General features: G+C 37.1%; 1 protein-coding gene across 1 annotated transcript in view; it reads right to left on the bottom strand.

Annotated features, from left to right (window-relative positions):
- LOC122805310 (rac GTPase-activating protein 1-like) overlaps window positions 1–23,552 on the bottom strand; it is a 748,681-nt gene that overhangs the window by 80,433 nt on the left and 644,696 nt on the right. Inside the window, exon 14 of the mRNA XM_044075398.1 lies at window positions 14,113–14,170. Within this exon, the coding sequence (XP_043931333.1) occupies window positions 14,113–14,170 (58 nt within the window). The remainder of the gene's footprint in view (window positions 1–14,112; window positions 14,171–23,552) is intronic.

Genomic DNA, 23,552 nt, shown 5'->3' on the forward strand with positions numbered 1-23,552 from the left:
GTCAAAAATGATATTTATATCTCTTGCTCTTGAATCTGTGAACACAATTATTTCTATAATATTCATAAGTTTGTGTATCGGAACACACCCATCTGACCCAAAGAAATTGTGATTTAGGGATATTCCAGATGATATGTTGGAGGTGGAAGCTGGTGGCATGAAGTAGTGAGTTATATTGGGGATATCTGCGAATCATCTGAGTATTCAAAGTGTTATCAGCATTCTTGGTAATCAAAACATTCAGGAAGGTAGTCTGTTGTAAATGATAATTAACCGTAAATGCAGTACCCCACTTGTTCTCATTTAAATTCTTGACAAATTCCTGTAAGAAATACACTAAAAGCCTTCCACACCATCCGACAATCATCCCAATACAGTCTCCATATATCTATCTCTTCAAGATATACGTTATGATTAGGGTCATAAATAAGCTCCTCTTCCAAATATGCCATTAATAAATCAGCATAAACAGGCTTGAAAGATGCCCCCATTGCTGTGCCCTGCACCTGCCAAAAACATTGGCCATGAAAGTATAGTGCATTTTTAGTAAGTACATGTTCCGCTAGCCAAACTAAGAATGTATTAAAACCTGGCAGATATAATTCACACTTGTCCAACCAGTACTGTAAAGCCAACAGGCCCGCTTAGCGTGGAATGTTAGTATACAAGGCAGTGACATCTAGGGTGCAAAGAAACCACCCTGATTCCAACTGCACATCAGAAATGATACCCAGGAATTGTGTCATATCCTGTATATGAGCTCTAATGCATCCCAAAAGGGGTTGAAGATATTTGGTCAAAAACTGTGAGCAAGGTTCCGTAAGAGAACCCTTACCTGACACTATAGGTCTTCCAGGAATGTTTTTTAAGTCCTTATGAATCTTAGGAAGCAAACACAAATACTGAGATTTTGGATTCGAGTCAGTGATGATGCCCTCTTCCTTGGCTTCTAATAGAAACCTGTCAATTTCCACCTTAAATCTAGGGGTTGGATCTAAGGGCATATGCTTATAGTATCTGCCATCTTTCAACTGCTTTAGAGCCTCATTGTAGTACATATCCCAAATCATTACCACCACCGATCCACCCTTATCAGCCGGTTGGATCACCAGATTCTTATTATTTTTAAGATTCATAACTATCTGTTGTTCCATCTTTGAGAGATTATGGGGAAAAATTGGATGTTCATGAAAATTAAAGTGTAGATCTTTGAGAACACTAGATTTGAACACAAATCCTGTTGATGCATTGGTGGCATAAAAGTAGATTTCTGAAATTTGAATACACTGGTGTTAAGAGATGACTCAGAACCAAAATATAGTCTTAGGTTCAACAGAAGACAAAAAGAAATTACATCCTGAGCCAAAAATCCTCTATAACAAAAAAGCCCAGTACAAAATGTAAGCCTTTATTCAGAAGTTGCACTTCCACCTCTGAAAGAGGTATGGATGAGATATTCTGAACATATGTACAATTATTTAACATTGTATCATGATTTTCAAAAGGGTCTACAAATTGCTTATTTGTCCTGTGTGTCCTGCCCCCTCTCCTTGTTCTAGCACTAAAGGGTAATCCAGATTATGTCTTTTGGGAGTGGGTGACTCTAGGGTGTGATTATCATTCATGTCCGTGGTGGAAGATGAATCATCCCCTGATGTGCCGCTAGCAGACATTCTAGATTTCTTCAAAATGGATTTGGGTCTCTTCATTTTTTGGGTAAAGGGTCTATTGTCAGTAGTACTGAATTTGGCATTCTTGTAAGACTCAAATGGTTCCCCCTTTTGGTAATCCCCCATGTCACGATTACATTTTTTCATCTTTTTCTCTTAATTATTGTTCAAGATTAAGTAGCTCAGAACTGAGCTGATTCAAACAAGACAGGTAACACAGTAAGGTCTCATAAGTCCTAATGTCCTCACAAGAAGATTCTACCTCTATAACACATTGATTCACAGTTCGTTCATAGTATGATGTTAGGGCATCAACAAAGCCCATAGAGGCTCTTTGTTGAACCTGCGCCCATTGTTCCGACAAAGTGTCATCTATGTTATGGACTAGGAGTTGAATCCTGAATCATACACCCCTGGGAGTAATCCCCTTTGTCTGGTAAGCTTTGAACAATTTCAAATGCCAAACATTTGTTCTGTTTTCATGCTTTTAGTAAGTTTTTAAAAACCCGATTTACAGTGATTAAATAGGTCATTAGTATTAATATTTTCCATAACTCGCTTATCTGTAGGCCCCAAACCAAACATTTGCATATCATCTTTATCAGAAGATAAACCTTTTAGGATAGAGACCAAATCCATATTCAATAAATCCCAGAAATGTATGTCTATATATATTTTTATTTACCAGACTTGAACAACCTATAGATATTGGACCCTAATCCAGCAATTTAAATAGAATAGGCGAAACATACACTAATCTGAAGCACCCGCAAGTCAATAGGAAAGGTTGTCAGCCCTTGTAAAATATAAGTAAAAGTAGTAAAACACAGATGACTGTGAAAAAATCCAAATTATTTTGCTCTTTCTTTGGTAATTAAGTTAGATGGCAAACATAATTTTAAACCCAAAATGATACAAAAATTGCATAAGCATATAGTTCATTAATTACAATAGGGGAACAATAATAGACATCCCATATTATAAATATCAGAACAAAGTGGTGAAACCACAGTCATCATAGACCTGATAATAGGTATCGGATACGAAATGCTACAGTCCCCTATAGAAAGTATGTCAAAAACAGACAAATATCATAAAAATTATCAATGAGATGAAAAGCAGACCCACATTTATAAAGATATCAGTAATTTATGGCAGGAGCAGTATGCAGGGGAACAATAATAGCCCTTGTGAATATAAAGTACAGGAATATAACCAAATATATGGTAAGTACTATACCATTCAACTTGCCCACAATGCTATGTTCCCCCATAAAAAAAAGTGTATACCATAGCCAACTACTTATTCCAATGTTACACACTGGGTGAATCTCCCATTAATTTGACTTAACAAGGGAGCAATAATAGCTATCATGTGTATAGACCAAAACCTTTGACCTAACAAAAGGTAATCATAAATCACATAAAAATATATCTGAATTCCTCAGTTCAGAATAATGCACAATGCTATGTTCCCTTGTTAAAGATATAAATTGCTGGTAATGATTAGTTCGCATATCCATATAACATCCTGCTCGCAAAGTAAAAAAGAAGAACATAGTCACCTGTATAGTAATACCTTATATGGTTAACCCTACCATGTATTGCCTCCAGTCCACTTGCTAGGCCGACACTTTCCTAATGGCTTGACAAGTGTCCCAAGATCCATATTAATATTCTGAAACTGTGATGAAATCACACTGTTTGCCAAGCAATACTATATCCCAATGTTTCGTAACAAAAACATCGAGTGGATTTGGCTCCTAAATGTATATTAAATCCTGAGTCATTCAACATACACAAAATTCTGCGTTCCCCCATTATAAAAAAAAATCTAACACTGCCAACCAAATGGTAAATGCACTTTATCAGATGTTACCCACTAAAAGATTAATCAGACTGATTTAGCTTCACTAGATAACAATAATAGCCACCGGGTGTATTAACCTACACCCTTGAGGTAATGACAATCAGATAAGTACTGAAAGTATATATCACAAAACACATTAACACAATGCTTTCCCTTATTAAAAGTGAAAGATACAATATACCCTCCTGCTTCAAAAATTAGAAAAAGCATAAAGTCTTTGCAAGTCCCTTGATAGATCGATGAAATCAATGTGAATGTTCAAAAATACACAGTCACCTGTATGGTAGTGCCTTATTCCAATAAATCACAAAATATGTGTACTCAAGCCAACTTCCCAGGCCAGAACCTGCCTGCTTGCTTGATAAATATCCCAAAGTCTGTATCAATGGTTTTAGCTGTAATATGGATCTCTCTGGTTGTCCAATCAGTCCCATACAGAAATAATTCACATCAAGAGCAACAAACGACATCAAGTGATGATATATTGTTCAAATAAAGCAATGTCCAACTGAACAACCAGTCCCTTGAACAAATTACCTTAAACTCTGAATGTTCCAAATGAGCGATCAACTGCAAAGTATGCCATAATAACCGCCAAGCTCAACCGCCGTTGAGTCAAGCAAAACCAGTCTGATATGTCCCAGTAACGTCCATGGAAATAGATATATCTTCAAAACAGTACACCAACTTCACTGTAGAATCTGGAAGGCATTCCAACCCACAACCAACAGGAATAGTAATCCTTTCATCCACTACAATGTGGATGGTAACCACACCCGAGGCCAACAGCGAGGAAACAGTGGAACTCAACAACAACCCCCTCGCAAGTACAGCAAGTGCAAAGGCCCAATAACCATTATGAAAAGTTCAAAAAAGGGGGCCAGCACAACAGTGTGGTAAAACCAAGCAGTTTTAATGTCTCATAAGCACATTAAACAGATTAAACATATCAGCGGTAGGGTTAAATGTGAGCCCAAACCCCTCAAAAAGAATACAGACTGGTTTCAGCTTTATGAGCCTTCCTCAGTGTCAAACCAAAAATAGAAAAGCACATAGCTTTTTATACAAATCCAAATTGATAGACAAAAGTTCTTATTGGTTAATTATAGATGCTCATTTAATCCAGTGGGAAAAAGCCCACTCAAGTTGATTATCCAATCAATCAAGTTGGGTGGGCTTTTTCCCACTGGATTAAATGAGCATCTATAATTAACCAATGGGAACTTTTGTCTATCAATTTGTATTTGTATAAATAGCGATGTGCTTTTTTTTTTTGGTTTGACACTGAAGAAGGCTAATAAAGCCAAAACCAGTCTGTATTCTTTTTGAGGGGTTTGGACTCGCATTTAACCCTACCGCTGATATGTTTAATCTGTTTAATGTGCTTATGAGACATTAAAACTGCTTGGTTTTACCACACTGTTGTGCTGGGCCCCTTTTTTGAGCATATCCAAAAAAACAAATAGTATCACAAACAAATGATCCAGAGACCTAAACCTCACCTGCAAAATAAATGGGACATGCTGGAGGGACAGGTGTGTATCTCAAAGGCTACCCCTTCACTAGAACATGCTTCCCATCCATATGAAGCAAAGTTCTTCCATGCACTTATTCAGGCAAAACTTGGGTCAGTGGATGGGAATCAAATTTACCCCTGGTCCAGCACCTACGTCTCTTACAGAGAGGAAGCTTGTAAATACTCAACCATGCATGCCTAAGTTTATATATAGGTTCACTGGTTGTTACAAGGCTAACTACCACTAGGGCCCTTACAAACCTAGCTAAGCGCCATTGGGGTGGGGGTGGGGGTGTTAGGATAATACTTCTTATTGATGGCCTCTGTCCATGATAGACATGGTGGCTAGACAGGGGGGTAAATTTGCAATTTCCCATCCAATTGTCAAGGTTTTGTTTGAATAGGGTCAGTTATGAACTCTGTTTTACATGGATGGGAAGCCTATTCCATAGTGCTGCGAACCTTTAGGACACATCTGTCTCTCCAGCATGTTCTGTTTAGGTCATAAGCAAAGTTTAGATTCCTGGATATAGTGTTTCTGGTGTTATTTATTTTATGCATGTGCAACAGATCTATCAGGGCTGGGTCTGAGGAAACCCTGTAAGCCAGGCAAAGATCCTTACTCAGCAGCATACAGGAGACTGAATACAGGTACATAGCCTTTAGGCAATCATTGTAGGACAGGATAGCCATGCCTTGAATTCTCCTGGTGAGAAACTTTTGTGGGCGTTCCACCTGTTGCAAGAATCTGGTTAGATACATGCCAAAGGGGGCACTGTACTCAATGATAGGTCTGATCAGGGCTGAGTTGAATGAAACTGTAACTTTCTTGGACCTGGATGCCATACCCTTACCAACTGAGTGACATAGAAATGATTTTCTTATTATCTTAGTTACTCCTTGGTCAATGGCCACATTGCTGTGTACATATGTTCCCAGATCCCTTACTACTGGGTTTTTAGTGTTTGTTTTGGGTTTATTTCTGGTTAGTGCAACAGCTTCTATGCATTCATTCACATGTTTGTATCTTTGTATAGTGACTCTGTGAATAATTCTTATAGGTAGCTGTGGTCTTAGGGTTGGGGGAACCTTGAATTTTGAGAAAATATCACTTAATAGGATGTAGTGCTCTCTTAAACAATTCCTAGCAGTTACTGGTTTAGTTGGATTTTCTGGGTTGACTTTTACTTCAAATGAGACAACTTTGTTATCTGACCTCATTAATGAGTATATGACATGGGGGTGGTGTTGGGACGGGGGGTGCAATGCTCTCCCATGTTGATAAGTACCAGATCCAGTATGTTTGATCCTCTGGCTGAAGTGTGCACCATCTTTCTAGGGTGTTTGTGTTAATACAGCCAGGAAGCATTATGCCTGTGAGTTTGAGTCAGTGTACATTTACCAGTCTATATAGAGGTAGTTGAAGTTACCTATGAAGAGGGTGTTTGGTTAGATGGTGAGCACTTCTAGTAGGTTTATGTAAGAGTTGTAAGACTCTAGGGGTATAGATGGTGACCTGTTGCTGGCCATGATATGGTGAGAGAACTTATTATCTATGGTGACTTGCACATTGATGACCTCCATGGTATCATCCTCTTTAACCAATGTAGAGGTATATTTGTTGACAACATAAATTGAAACACCTCAACCTTTGGTCCCAGTCTGTGCTGTTCTTGCTGGTTTAATGTGTGTGAAAGAACCTGTGGCCTTGCACTGCTGGAGTACTTTCTAGAGCTTTAAACCGTATCCTGACAAAACCTAAGTAACCAATACCTTTCTAATATTTCTGGGAAGCATGGCTAGACTTAGGAAGGTCCTTTCAGGTTATTAGCTTAGTATTCTCCGATGAACACATCCATTTTTTTCTAAATTCATTTTTTTAATGACACAAATACTGATGGTTGCAGTTCAGCCATATCTTTAAGAACTATACTTCTGAAGCTTCAGCTACAGAAACTCCTAAAAGCAAATACATTTCTTCAGTCCGGGCAGATATTTCTCTGCTCTGACACCACGTTATATCAGGAGGCTTAATAAGTAATGAAAAGACAGGGGGTGTGGTGTCGCTTCCAGGAGGTCTATATTCAAAGGGAGTTTTCTAGAATGTCTGTGTACCATATCACATGCAAATCACCGTTAACTAGCTCATTACCATTTAAAGGCATATTTGCTAAATACTTATGTTTTGTTGCACATTCAACTTGTATATATTCTGTTAGGTTTCTTCTAAGGTCATTCAGTCTTACATGAATAATGACCTGATCACACTTTGTCCTTTTTTACTTTAAACACTATATCTTCTACTACTGGTATGTTTTTTGGGTGTGGTAGTAACAGCCCTACACTGTAATATCCACAACTGGAAACAGTACATCACCACAATGCTAACTCAGCCTGGTGACAAAATTAGCATTTACCACTCACCTATAAGTCTGAGATTGTCTAGAGAGTTCTACTATTCAAGCATGTATTACAAGACTAACATTTAGTGTGGCAGGGCCATTGCTTTGAATGCATTACCCCACCACATAAAAGAAACAAAAACACATATATATTCAAACATGATTGCATATCCCACCTCCTGAATATCAGCTGCTGCACTAGCAGTGGAATTGCCTAGACTTACTCAATTTTCTTCAGATTCACAGACTGAGATAAACATGCTATGTCTAAACGTTCATAGTGGTAGCTGCTCAGAAGAACATATTTTGTTTTGCTATATGTGATGTGCAATTTGATGCACCTATACTGTAACTAGTAAAATCATGAACGACATGTACTGAATACAAGAGAATCATTTATTAACATGGGTGTTTTGTGCCATTTTTTACAACCACACACTGGCTATGGTATGCAGTGTAGATGACATAGTAATGCATTAACTGTTCTATTAGAGCTGACACTCCTGGACAGTGCACTATTTAGATTCTGTTTTCTTAGCACTGTACTACACCTAATATATCATTCATGTATTCTTTCAGTTTGTTTTCTGAAATGACTGGGAACAATTTTGTCATCTTTGAACATTAAGCGCTGGGCACAGCTTATTTCTTCCTTGAAATAAATAGATCCTTCCTGTTGATGATTTTTCCTCAAGTCAGTATCAATTGATGTTCTTCATGCATCTCTTGTAAATATGTTGTACTCACTGTGTGTAGCCCTATCTGCAATCTGAAGCTGCCTTGTAGAAAGATTTAATGAAAGTGGTTTGCAAGGGTTTGTGGTCTATTTTCACTGGGCTTAGTGCTGGAACTTCTCACATCTTTACACTATTACTAGAATGCTGTTCTATCAGCATATCTCCTTTGTGCGTCTGTAAATTACCTTGAATTAGAGACAACAGGTCTACTCTTGTAAGTTAATAGCTTTGAACACATTCTAACTTGAATCTATTTGCAACACAACTGGCTTATTTACATCACAGTATTAACATTAGTGCCACAGTTAATTATATTCTTAAACATGTTTACATTAATAACTATTCTCAGGATACATCTTGCTTTATTTGGTTTATTATGGAAATTATTATCCCAGACATATTAGATCAAAACTTTGTAAAATTTTGCATTTATCCTAAAAAAGAATCCATTAATGTCTGGTAATTTCCAGCTCCTGCATTGGAATAAATGTGATGACCTTTGCTGCATCAGGCTTCATTCCTTCTAATGTTAATACATTAGCCATAATACTTCAGACATCTTGCACTTACTTTACACAATATATAATTTGAAATTATGCCATCTTAGTCTATTCAGCAGCTGTAGAAGCCTGTTGTCATGCATTTTTTATGCCAGACTCAACACTAGCACTACATTAATGTTTATAATACATTTGAAGCCTTTAACTACCTGTGCAACTGCTGTTTGGAATTCCTCAGCGGCTGATGAAATAACAAACAGACATATAAGAAATCTGCACCTTCCCAACTTTGTGTTAAAAGTGCAAAGTTTGGGGCATTTTCATCTAAATGTATCTGCTAGAAGCTCTGTTTTTATGTTTTACCATAAAAAAAAATCAGCATTTGCATTCATCAGATCATTTTCTCAACTACAAAAGATGCTCTCTTTTAATCACCTTATTCAGATTTTGTAGATCAACAGACCTGTGAATCGGGTCTGTCTTTTACAGCATTAAACATACTATTCAGCAATTCTGTTGTTTCCAGATGCTTTTCAATGATGCCTAAACTTTCCATTCTCTAATTCCTTGATAGGTACTGATGCAGGATGATGTGCAGTGCCTTCACATATCTTGCAGTGTTATACTTTCACTTCAGTTATTTAAGCCAGAGCTCCCTGCAGGGAAGAGTACTTATGGAAGATGAGCAGGTGTACTTAAAAGGACAAATTGCAGAAAATAATAAATGTATTTGTAAGTCAATCCAATATCACAAGTACATCCAAAATAATGCTTTCTCCTCTGAAAACCTGAAACAGTAATACATTAAAAGCATTTTAAAGTAAACAACAGATACCTTCTTTTATCCTTATCATGAAAAAAATATGAAAGTAATGTGGCAGGTAATATGCTACTCGCTGAACAAAACACTGTTCTGTGTGGTAAGAAAATACTAAAACTTAAAGTTGCAACTACTTTTCTCCATAAGGAAATTGCATAACATCAAAACTGAAATCAAGTACATATTTACAGAAAAAGGTAGGACTGTGAATGCTACACCATAAAAGAACTATAATAAGCATAAAGCAGTTTTGTATGAATGTAAAAAATCCTGTATATTGATAAAAGACAATTCCATCATTAGGCAATAACAAGGAAATCAAATTTATTGTGATTTTAGATATTAGCTAAGAAAGGTTGGTAAACAGAAAAATAACAGAATGCAGGGCTGCTGGCTGTCCATAATATAGGAAGAAATATACTGAAACTGAAAACAGCTAAAGAGTTTCTGCAAAAAAGTGCTTCCAATAAATCTGAATGTAATTGTCAAATATTTACCTTCTAAAACTTTTAGAAGTAAATATAGGAAGCAATGAGATCCCAAGGGTGGAAAAGGAATAAAAAAGTAATATTTCAGTTACATTTTCTTGAAAAGCTATTAATAGTAATCATGTTTATACAAGTGAACTATCTTCTTCAGGGAGAATCACTGTTAAGAGTTGATCATAGCATTTAGGTAAATTCCTAAGCAGTACTATATCTAATCTCTGGGATGCGGAGATGTCTTAAGGAATATAAGCTATAAAAACTACAGGTATAGGTATATGGAGTAAAATTATACATAAATAGTTTCTAAACAGTACAATACACTGTAATGTCTCAAAGATTATTAATGTAATCTTAACCCCAACATATAGTATATGTCAGACAGAAAGTAAGATGACCTTAATAAAATTAGCTACACTATGTGTTTAAGTAATGCAACATGTAATGATTGCTTACATATGTGCATTTCCATGGAAAGCTTAATCATCTAAGACTATAAGGAAAACATTATAAAACCATCAAAGAAAATCCTTCACTAGTAACTATGCAGGACCAACTCAGGTCCTTGATCAGTAAACAAACACCTAGTGCTTTATACTGTACCTGGCTGTGCTCTTCTCGGGACATAAGCAAACATTAACACAGAGTAAAGTGTGGGTTGTCAACACTCTACCTTCATCTTAACTTTACGATTGTCAGCATCATCCGGTTTTATATCTCATCGTTTTCCTTTGCAGCAGTAGTATCCATGACATTCTCATTTACTACAGCAATACTCCCTTTGCAGCAGTAGTATCCATGACATTCTCATTTACTACAGCAATGCTTCCTTTGCAGCAGTAGTATCCATGACATTCTCATTTACTACAGCAATACTCCCCATAATCTAAGTTAGATAATATGCAAACTAAAGCGGATATCATTTGCAGTGTGACCATTACTTTATTCAGCATACACAAATACACAGTAATAACAGATGTGTTCTGTGTGCTGGAAGACTGACAAAAATAAAACATTTTAAACTTAAAAGATGAACTTTAAAACAAAATAAAATATAGAGTTCTATGAGGGCAAATTTGTTAAGTATGGATACTGATACAAACAAATAAGCTTTTCATGCACATATACATTCAATTTTTTTTTTGCTTGTGTGCAAAACGAAACCCATTTCATTTTACGCATTTCTTAAGCCAATCCAAATTAAAACAGTGCACTGCAGGTTCAAGGGTTATGCTCAACCTGTGACTGTTTACAAAATGTAATGTTTTATATATGCTGAGTGTAGTAGTGTTTAATTAGGTTGACAATTTTGAAAGTCAAGGTTTGTTTTCTCAACACATTTTGCTCTGCAGGTGTGTGAAACTGCACAGTCTCCACGGATGGGGGATATCCCTTTTTCCTGGTATTGTGTAATCTCAGAGTTAGTATATTTAATTAGCAGGGGGGTGTCGAGGTGCATGCCCTGCTGCAAAAACAATGTTTTCCAACTCTGTGCTACAAAGTTGTACCTAGCAGCATGCAAATAGATATGTTAATGTTATTTTTTAACATTTTATTTTTTTTTATTTCATGTCAACATTATGCATTCAGTGCTTGGGGTGTTTTGTTATTTGGAAGTACACCTTACTATATATATATATATATATATATATATATATATATATATATATATATATATATATATATATATATATATATATATATACACATACATACAGATATATATACAACAAGAATAAAATGAACAAAGATCACATCCACTAGAGGTTGGTACTGGAAGATATGTAAATATGTATAAAACAAAGTACCAGAACCATCATGACACTAAACATAAACAAATAACTTTAATAAAATAGATATGATGCGCTAAATATGTATAATACAGGATTAGTGCTTTCGAGTAAAACTTGTCTTCAGATCTAACAATTAAAAATCCTAGAATTGTTTAAAAATCTCTTTCAATCCATCAAAAACGCAAATTAGCTGCAATATTCATTAAGGACAATATTGGTCTAGTCAGACTGACCCGCAACTAAAGAATGTATCAATAAAAATAGCTTTCTAGTTATACATATTCCCTTCTCTTATTGGTTATGTGAACATTCAATGTACAATGAGCAACATATTAAAACTCAATGCTGCCTAACAAAGGCATGAACCATTCAGTAATTGCAACATTTTACATATTCATTCAATACAAGTTTCTAGCTTTGACCTCCTCATTCAGATTTTCTCCACAACTACCCCTCCCAAACACTTAAAGCTGTTAATCTGTTCCATTATTTTCCCTTCTATCTCAGTTCTCACCTTCTTCTGAACTCTTCCATTTGCTAACATTACAGCTGTGTTATCTGCACTCATATGTCTTCAGTTTAGCATTCATAGGTAGGTACTAGGCTATCGGCCCTAGGGCCCATACAAGCCTAGCCAAAAAATGTACCCTGGCTTTCGCCACCCAAAAAAATTATTTTCCTGTACCCCTGTCAAGCAGAGCCACAGAAGTGATTCCCGGGGTGAATTTCCCATTTCCCATCCAATCATCAAGATTTTTCTTGAAGAGTGCTAATGAGGAGCTCTGTTTGACATAGATAGGTTCCATTCCCCTATTCTTAGCTGAAGTTTTTGATCAGAGTCTGCCTGTAATACCATATCATCTGCATACAGCAACTTTGTTGATTTGTCCCGTCAGACTTGTTTGCTAAAGTAGTCAGTCCCCAGTATGAAGAGGCAGTGGGCTTAGAGCTGAACCCTGATGCACACCCACTCTCATTGGGAACCTTTCTGTGAGATCAAACCCTATCTGTGCTTCAGTCATTGGGTACTTGCACATAGCCTGCACTAATTCTGTCAGTTTTTCTGGGACTTTGAACCACTGCAGGACTGCCCAAATCTTCTTTCTCAGGACCTTGCCATATGCTTTCTCCATGTCTAGGAATGCCCAGCTGGACTCTTTCTTTATCTCTAGATTGTTCTCAACTATCTGTCTCACTGTAAACAGTCTGATCTGAATCTAAACAGTTCATCTCCCATCTTACTTTCTAGTGCTTTGAACATTCATTTATCCATCACCCTCTCTAGAACTTTCCTGGAATGTGACAAGAAGTTGATGACTCTGTATTACCCCTTTGATGTTGAACACTGGCGTTTCTATATATTTTATCTGGACAGAAACCAACCAAGAAAATCATGCTGTGTACTTCTTTCCCTTCAGATACAATTTGCTTTTACAGATATAAAAGAAAAAATCCCTCCACCAAAACAGAAAAGTCAGATAAATGGAATTTGTGTATGTGTGGTCCTAGTGTTGGAGAGGATTTGTTTACTGTTGGTGTTTTTTTCTATATATGTGTGTGTGTGTGTGTGTGTGTGTGTGTGTGTGTGTGTGTATATATATATATATATATATATATATATATATATATATATAGGTGAACTGAAAATCACTGAATACCCCTTTTGGTTGGCATCAGTTTAGTCAACAAAATTTATTTGAATACACAGGTGGTTAACAGGTATGCAAATTCACTCTGGTAAGGCAATCTGTACTTTCCCAGACACTGTGCGATCTCTGAGTTAGTATATATAATTAGCATGGGATGTGAGGGTTGCAGTGGGAGGGGCTTCACCCCTGCAAAAAAGTAATGTTTTACACTATTTTTTAAACTTTTGTTTTGCCTTTGCCAAAATTTTTGCTTGATGCATGCATAATAGTGTGTCAACATTTGGAAATTGACCCTTTGTTGTCGATATTGTATTTGGGATCGTATTTGTTTATGGTATTTGGGATCATTCGCTCATTACCATTTTACATATAAATATACACACATATATACAATATATACATACATACTATACACACATTTTATATATGTATATATAATCACTTATAACTTTGCCACTCATGAAACTTGTACAGCTCATAGGAGAAATGAAGTGAAGTTTGAACTATGAACTACAAATTTGTATGCCAGTATATTTTCCCCAAACTCTTCTTCCACACACTTTTGAAGTACTTCAGATTATAAAAGGACATTAACTATATTTCTTTTACACTGTTTTTAAAAAGCTGAAATTTTATCACCAAAATCATCTTTTTGAGAAATGATTACTTACCACTTAGAATGAACGGTTTCCAATATTCAGCTGGAATGGAAAGGAGCCGAGCTACAACCTGTGGGACAGAATAAACCAATGTAAGTCAGAAATGTGTGGTAGTCAGGGTGTGGACATTCTTTAAAAGAACCTACAAATAAACCAATTACTGTTTGTGGTTTCACTGTATCTATGTGTATAAATGACCATTACAAGACAGTGACATACCTTTAAAGAAATCTCAAAGATACAAAATTCAAAAACACACCCCACATCCCAGTTTTTCATTTACCTGCTTACTAACAATCCACAGTTGACTTGTACACTTACAGAGATCTCTCCCAAATTAGACGAGTTCAAAAGTAAAGGGGTCTGACAAAAGTGATGCTGCACATAAAATACATTACTATATCTCTATGCCTACTCTTAGTGTTTCGCGAAATATGAACTTCTTGTCGAGCAAACCTGCTCGTTACTTGCTCGGATGGAGCAAAAGTTGTTATCCTCCTGTGCTAATCTGGGTTTAGTTAGTGAAATCCAGGTCAGAGGTGCTGCAAAGGAGATGGGAAAGGCACTGTCAAAGGTAATTTACTTATCTTAGGGGAAGGGATGAGTTCCTTGAATGTATGAAAGCCATGACTTCTCTCAAAAATGAAGAGAAATGACCCATTTTTAAGTAAGACATACTACTTGTGTGTTTGTATTGTATATGTTGTATGTATATGGGTATATGCTAGATACATACATATGTGAATACAAGTAAGATGAGCAATGCTGAAAAATATCACAGTGATTATAGAAATAAAATGACTGAAAGCAAAATACTGCCGCTGAAATATGGATGCAAAATAAAAACATAGTTTCTTGCAAGGAGTCAAGCCTGGCTGTGCTCCCTACTAATTATGTATACCAACTCCAAGAAAGCATAATATTGGGAGAAAGGGCATATTCCCTCCCCCACCATTACAGCTATCTTGCACTGGCATAATGATCAGGTATTCTGTCAATTAAATGTGGAACAGGGAGTCCAAAGAAAACTTGTAGAGAGTCATGTATTATCTGCACAGCACCCTATCTCTTAGTAGAAGCATGCATATGTGTAGAATAGTAATGGACTCAAAGCTGATCCCTGTGAGACAACAGAGGTGGCATGGTGACTGGATGAAGTACTAATGCCAGAAGCAATCCACTAGGTAAACTAATAGAATAAATGGCACATTAAAAGCATTATATGTCAAGCCCTATGCAATTCAATGAGTAAAACAATTGTTAAGCAGCAGCACACAAGTCAAAATGGTGGCGTTACCAGTTTTATAGTTTGCCAGTGGGGTACTTATGGGACTTTTACAGTGGGGTCTCTTCTTTTTGGATTCTTCTTCTTCTCAGACAAAATAAATTGACTATGGATAACAAAATATGACAATGACTGCAATAAGTGATTATGAAATCTTCATAATGATCTACAAAGAAATAGATACCAGGTTCATTAGTAATGACTACCTTTAATTTTGGTAAGTGCAGCACCAAGAAACTTGGTAAACGGGATAGATTATGATTACAAAAAAATCAGTCCATTCATAAAAATAGTGCTATTATTATTATAGATTTTGGGACAACAACAAACAATTTTAACTTTGACCAGTCTGTGTGTATGTACCAAAGTCACAAAAACATACTTTGTAGCCAGTTTAATCCTAAAAGCTACGTCTTTATGCCTCATTGATCTGACCCATCATTACTGAATATACTGCTGCATTTGACAATCTTGGAAAAAGCCACCTGAAAAAGGATACACTGATTCCTTCCAAAAAATTCATAGGGTTGGAAACTTGAAATATTCAAAAACACTTTGGAACCTGTCATTATGTTTGGTTTCTTAAATGTTACTAGGAGGTGAACTCTGCCTGGTCTCTAAAACAGTCTATTAGAAAGTCTGAGCCCATGATGCACCCTTTAGAGGTATGATACTAAAACGGGGAACCTAGACAAATACATAAATAAAATAAATAAATTACTTCACATAGTGTCTTTCAGGATTATGGAATAAGTTTTTTCTTGGCATTAGAAGCCTTTCATTAAGTTAACTTACGAGTAATCTTGATATGTATATGGGAAGTAGATAATACTAGCCCAGGGCTAGAGAAATCAAGTTTTTTGAAGACAAACTTGACAATCAAAACTATACATGGGCAGTCTCAGAGAATTTTTCTACAGTACTTCTGAGGTAAAACCATCTTTGGATTTTTTATGTAAATTTGTGCCGTTTTGGAATAGTAAGTGTTAGGTTAACACTGGTCAGAATTACAGTTTAGTTGAAAGGCTTAGCTCAGTTAAGTAAAGAGATTTTTAGTTTCTTGTACACTTTGCTGGTAATGGCACTTTGCAAATAGGTAGCTGCAATCTGTTTATCAATGTTTTTATTTTATTTTGTTGCAATTGGTTTCTTCTCTAGGTCTTTGATTCATGTGGGTGTTATTGTGTTTGTAAGGTTTGTATGTGCATTTGGCAAGTATCCAACATTTCTTTTTTGTTTTTGTGAATTGGTCTGAGATACTGCGACTGATAACATGCTGAGTGATGATAAAAATACCTGTATTGTGTTCATATCAATGTTTTAGACTTCCATTTACCAGTCTGCCCTGTTAGAATATGTATAGATGTGTATATTATTCACAGGATTGCTAATTCCATACTCCACCATGTTTCCTAGGTTTATCTACTTATCAGTTACCTCTCACATATCTGTGCATCGATTACACACCTAACACATATGCATACATACACACCCAAGATACTTGTGACTAGCAGTGTGTATGTTGCCCTGCTGGCATGCATAGTTTTGCAGGCCTTCATTCATTCTTGGTATGCATGACATCCCTTCTGTAGCAAGCCTTGCCAATCCTGAAAGCATTAGTACTGATTTGTTCATTCTGCATAATACTTAACATTTGCTCTGTGTGTTTGCCAGCTCGGTATGAAATTCAAAATCCTAGGTAGATGTTTTGATGTTAGGGAACTATAGTGGTTGTGTACCTGCTCATGCTGTATAGACATCAGTGTTACTATAACTATTTAAAAGGTCCAAAGGATCTCATCATTAGAATGCCTCAGACATAGACTCATGCATATTAAATATAGTTTGATGGAAAGAAAACTCCCCACACATTCTGATATGATTTAATACACATATGGTATATTTCAAGGTCTTGTTTTTCTTTCTCTCTCTTTTTGTTTCCAGTCTATGAAATCTACAACTACCTTTATGAATTTGCAAAATTTGCTAATTTAATTACTGTGGAAATGTTATACAAATCTAAATTATAACAAGGAAGTGCACATACTCATTTAAATACATTAAAATATGTAATGGATATCAATAAGTGTATATTGTTAATAATTTTACCAGTCTAGTTTAGTATAGCAGTAAAGAAAATTAAAATACATACAAAGTTATCAGTTACCAATATTTTAAGTGTCCCTGGTTGTCTCTGATTATTTTTCAGTTTGTCCCCGATTCTGTTGAAATTTGTCCCTGATTGGCTGAGAGCTATGCTAGCAACTCTTCTAAGATTATACAAGCAATGTTTAAAATGTGTCCCCGGTTTTGAGCCTTTTGTCCCCCAACCCCCAATAAATTTTGGCTCTTTCCCAATTTCTTGTGCTGCATAGTTGGATTGCTGATACTGTATTGTGTAATAGTTTGGAAGGGGGTGGATGTTGCTATCCTAAGAATGTCCTCTTTGGCAGAAATACCTTGTAACTATGAACATGTTATCAATTTGCCATCAATTCCTTATTGCAATATTACTAGCTTATCATTTTTGTAATGCAATATAGGCAATTTATTCCTCAAGGGCAACAGGCACTTTATTTGTAGATGAAGCCATGAAATATAAAGTTGTTTGCTAGCAGCAAGCAACCTCTTCATTAATTACAGATCTCTTTAATGTGAAATTATTTAGATGACTTTTACTTCTGCAGAGAATGTGCATAATTACTGATACTGGTGGATTGTATAAGTATGAGTAGACTTTTATGATAGAAATGTTCTGAATTGGGCAGTTTTGTCATTATTGGTTCATGCATTTTGTTTTATTGCCTACTGGAAAAATGTTCAAACAATAAATTTAAAATGTCTAATAAGTGTGCCGTATTATACAAGGAATGTAATTTAATAAAGTCAGGAAGGTGCATCAAATAACACATGTTTGTTTGTGTCTTTCGGCTTTTCCCTGTTAGGGGTCACCACAGCGGAACTCCGGTCCGCTAATGATTGGCAGTTGATTTTTACGTACCGGCTTGCCAGGCTTGATGCACAACCTTCAATGAAGGTACGCCCATTCACACATATCTCCATGCAGAAGACGCTCTAGCTGAGAATCGAACCGGACAGCGTCTTACTCTGAGGCGACAATGCTACCGCAGCACCAATAACACATGTATGTTTCTTATTTTCTGTGCAAGGGGTCTATGATTTGAAAACAGCCCAAAGGTAATCTTTATCCATCACTGGCCAGATGCATTTTATTTGGGTGTGGTGTGGGTTTCAAGGCGGTTTCAATTAATGTGAGTTTTAAGGGCAGGGAAATTTTAATGCGAAGTCTATTTTCATTGTGAGACAGTATTGCTTTGTTTAGCAGATGTCCATTAGTGTTTGTGCATTGTGCTATAAAATGTAAAAATACAAATAATCATTGTAGAAGTAAAACAGTATGCACACATTAGTGTTTATGGTAAATGGGGTGAAATAGCCAAGTAATGGGACACTGGAATGGCTGCAGGGGGACTCTGATGCCATTCAGTTTGTGTTTGAAAGTTGGTATCCCACAATTCTATTGGGGTAGGTGGGGTTACGCAATTATGTATGCAAATGTTATGTTAAACAATGTACAGATTTCTACCTATTTTTCATGGGCCTTGTCCAGATTTTTGATGTTTCCAGGTTAAGAGGTATGGTTGGATGGATTTGCAAAGGGACCAGAAACTGAAAAACAAGTCTGCAAAAGAAGAACCAAAAGTGTACAATACAAAGGGTTTCTGCTGAAATTTAAATATCCAATCTTGTGAACACAAATGTTGCCACTGAAAGCGCAAAGCCATGAATACTCACCAAGTTTGAAACTGCAAGATACGAAAATATACGCCATCCCCTAAGGGACAGCAGTCTCACTGACTGCGAGTATAAATGGAAGACATTTGTAGTGTACAACCCCCTCCAAAAAAAAAAAAATAGTACAAGAACTGTCATTAGATTAGAAAAAAAAAGATGTTACAAAAAAGCTATAAAAATGGGTGGAGTAAAACCCACTACAATGATATTTTAACACTTGTAAAAGAAGAAAAGAAAGAATCAGCCTGAAAAAAAATCGTGTCAGGTCTCTGGCATTTGGAGATGGATTCCTGACTGTGGCCTACATGTTCAGTCACTTGAGTAACTGGACAATTGGGGCGGGACTGAGCAGCTTACATCAGTTCACCCATCGTGGAGAGAAGGATCTGGGTTCTACTTCCAGCCTGGACATGTCCTGGTGAAGGACTAGGATACATCCAAGCTACAGTTCCTTCTGTTACTGGGGTGTTTGAGCTGGCTGTCATCATGAGTGGTGATATCCTGCTCACTTAGCCCAGTCAGGGATTCCCCTTCCCCTGCATATTTTAAAGCCTCCCACTGACCACATGTAATATTCCTGCCTTCTGGCCCTTATACCTCATAAAAACAGAGAATAAGAGTTTTAGGCAGTAGATTGATAAGGGTGTTTTCTCCCTAGAAATGGAGTCCCGTCTTTGGGTAACAATAAGATGTGGCCAACTCCCTTTCCTCCCTGAGAATGGGGAGGAGAGAGGAGCGAATGAGCTAATGCAAAATAGGAAGATATCAGCAGTACAGGATACAGACAAATAAAATAAAAGCACATTCACAAATAAGCAAAATTAATGAAGTAATAAACTAACCATATCTACATTTAAGAATCTAACTATCAACAAAGGAAAAATTGTCATGGCATGTGGCATACAGGGATAAATTGTTTATGACCCAGACAACTTGGATTTGGTTACTGGCCATAGCAGAAGACGATGGCATTGAGCAGGCATCAGCATGCACATCAAGGAGGAAAGGAAGTGGTGTACCTGTTGCACCAATGAGCTCACCCAGAGGACTGAAGCACTACAGGTAGCAGCCACTGGGTGGCTGATATACTCCACATAAGCCAGAAAGTAGTCCTAGGGTGGTTAAGGTCTGCACTTAGGGTATCCTCAACATGTCACGAGTTGAGTTGTTAGGCAGGAGCCATCCTGTCAGAATGTCGGCCCACCCTTATATCAGAGTCTCATCTGTGGGGAATGTATGAACCAGTAGGCTGTTATCTGGATTGGAGAATGAATGGACTTTAGGGCTGTCATGGTATCTGAGAACAAGCAGCTTTCACCTGAATGGGAACAAATGGGTCACATAAGGTGCAGGGGGCCAATACAGGCAGAATGTTGTGGCACCCCCTCAAAAAAAAAAAAGAGACAGCGAGACTAAAACTGAACTATGAAACAGATTGAACTAATTTAAAAATGCTACAGTCAGTGATCACAAAAATCTTGTTGCTACTTTTCAGTGGTTATGCCATTATTGCATATCAAACAGTAAAATGCAGAATGGCAGACAGTAAGAAGCATTAGTCCAGTTAACTTAAAAATGGCTGCATCTACCACAGTTAAGAATGAAAGGAATGGAATAACTGACTAATAAAGCATACTGAAATGACAAATGACTGTCTAGAAAAAAAAAAGAAAAAGGCTTTTCATGAGGTGCACACTTATCTAGCTGGTCTCTCACTGTTATAACCAGGGTGGGAGGGTTCCACTGCTAAAAAGATCTGCAAAAGCAACTGATGCCCATCTGGCAGATATAGAAAAACAATTATAATTTTGACAGAACAACACAGCTGCCACTGTGAAAATGTCAGAGTCACAAAAAGAAACTAAATGTGATGCAATGAACATGAAACAGACAAGTGTCTATCTAATGTGTAGTAGCAAAGTAGCCTTAACAGCACAACTCTGCAAAACCCAGAGATATGAAATGCATTAGGGTATTAGGTAAAAGTCCACTCACAATAGGATGTGTTCATAACCAAAAAGTTTGCATTACAAATTAAGCTTGTGTATAAATTCTAAATGATATAAACTATTAAAGATTTCCCAATATCACCACTTTCATAATTAAAAGTTTAAGTGCAGGATAAAAGATACAGCATACTGCGGTATGAATGAGTGTAGACAGGCACAAGTTGCACAGGCCATCATGTACAAATTCATAGGTTCATAGCTATATACCAGGCTAACAACCACTAACGTCTTTATAAGCCTAGCCTTGGAATCCAAACATGTCCCACAAGTTATATATTTCAGATGTTTATTGGGGGTGGTTGTTGGTTATGACCTGATTTATTTTCTGCCTCTGTTCATCACAGACGTACGTGCGAAACATTAGGGTGAATTTTCAATTTCCCATCCAATGATCCAAGTTACACTTAAATAGGGTTGGGGGGACTTTGTTTCACATGGATGGAGACCCTTTTCCAGAAAATAGGAATTCTCTGGGATGCATATCTGTCTCTCCAACACATCCTATTTATGTTCCATGCAAAATTTAGGTCTTAGATCTAGTAGTTCTGATGCTGCTTCTTTTACGGATGTGCAAAATGTTCATCAGAGTGGGGTCAAGGAATACCTTGTATGCCAAGCATAGATCGCCTCTTAGTAGTCTGGCTTTCAGATAACCCACGCAGGACGTTGTGTTTATGCCCTGTATTCTGTTTGTAAGGAACCTTTGCAGATGTTCCCGTTGCTGCATGTATCTGGTCAGGTACATACCGAAAGGGGTATTATACTCAATGATGGGTCTTGATGATGGCCAAGAATAGTGGTATGATGACTTGTCTTGACCTAGATGCCATGCCCTTAATTATAAGATGAACATAGAAGGATTTCCTTACGATCTTGGACATAAGTTGGCCAAAGGTCAGGTTACTATATACATGTGTTCTTAGATCCCGGACTACTGGGTCAACTCTTAGGAGTGTTTTCTCTATGACATAGTTTACTGGGATAGCCAATTTCCCAAAACGTACTATAATGCATTTATTTGCATTGAGTTTTAAGACATGTTTTTTGGCAGCAGTCATTTGTCTGTATGGGGCCTCTTGTAAGATGTTTGTATCTTGGGGGAATTCTCTGATTACTCCAAGTTTGCAATTATCTGTGAACTTGGGTCAGCCATAGGCCTTTGACATTGTCCTTAACTCCCAAGAATTAGATGCCAAAGAGAAGAGTGCCCAGGATGGAGCCCTGAGAGAGTCTGCTGGTGACTGGTCTCTTAGTGGTGGTGGGCTCACCAATCCTAACTTCCTGGGTCCTATCTTTGAGCCAGTTGGCTATCCAGTGTCTTATATCAGCGTGTATGCCTAATTTCAGAAGTTCGTTAACATTGCTTGAGTGGGGTATTGGATCAAATGCTTTAGCCAGGTCAAGGTAGGCAATATACATTGTTTTACCCTCACCCATTGCCTTGATAACCTTCTCAAAGAAGTTCACCTGGTTCGGCAGGGATGACCTTCCTTTAACAATGCCAAATTGGGATGGATCCAGTGTCTGAAGGTCTCCTATGCCTTTGTTGATCATTTCCATGATCATTCTTTCCATGGCTTTGCATACAAGATTAATCAGATTAATGGGTCTGTAGTTTCCAAGATCTGTTGATGGTCTGGCCTCATGAAGAGGGATGACCATTACAGTTCTCCATTCTCATGGCTCAAAGGCAGTTTTCAGACTATAGTTAAATAGGAACTGCAGAGACCCTGATAGATCATACTTTAGACTAGTCAGGAAGCATTGCAGGATATTATCAGGGCCCACCAAGTCTGTGTTCTTGGCCTTTGCGAGCATTGCCAGGACATGTTCTCTATTTATAGTTGGAGGCGCTATGTTTGAAGACTGCAATTGGGGTGTGCTGGGGTGAATGGGGAATAAAGTTGGAAATGAATGTGTCATTCAGCAGATTTGTGTGCTGTTTCTGAGGTTTCTGATATAGCTGAAGAAGGCCTTATACCTGTCTGGGAGGCCACCTTAACCTCAAAATTGGCTTTACTGGACTTAATTAGCCCTCTTAGTTGCCTGCTTAATTTAATGAGAGAGTTCTTATTTTTATGGGAGTTACACTTTTTATGGGACTTATACTTCCTGATTTTAGCTGTGACATTTTGTTGTGTAACCTCTTTAATTTGGAATATCACCACGGCAGTTTGTTTTTGATGTCAGTTTTGAGCTCACTTCAGATGGGCACAGCAGCCTCTATGCAGCCATTGACATGGTTATACAGACATTCTGTGAACAATTCTGCATAGACGGCTGGGTTTAGAGGAGCAGTGAATTTTGACAAACTATTGCTTAATAAAAGATAGTTTGCCTTG

This window comes from Protopterus annectens, chromosome 6.part1, assembly GCF_019279795.1.
Source record: "Protopterus annectens isolate FY-2018-M chromosome 6.part1, PAN1.0, whole genome shotgun sequence".
Taxonomy (NCBI): domain Eukaryota; kingdom Metazoa; phylum Chordata; order Ceratodontiformes; family Protopteridae; genus Protopterus; species Protopterus annectens.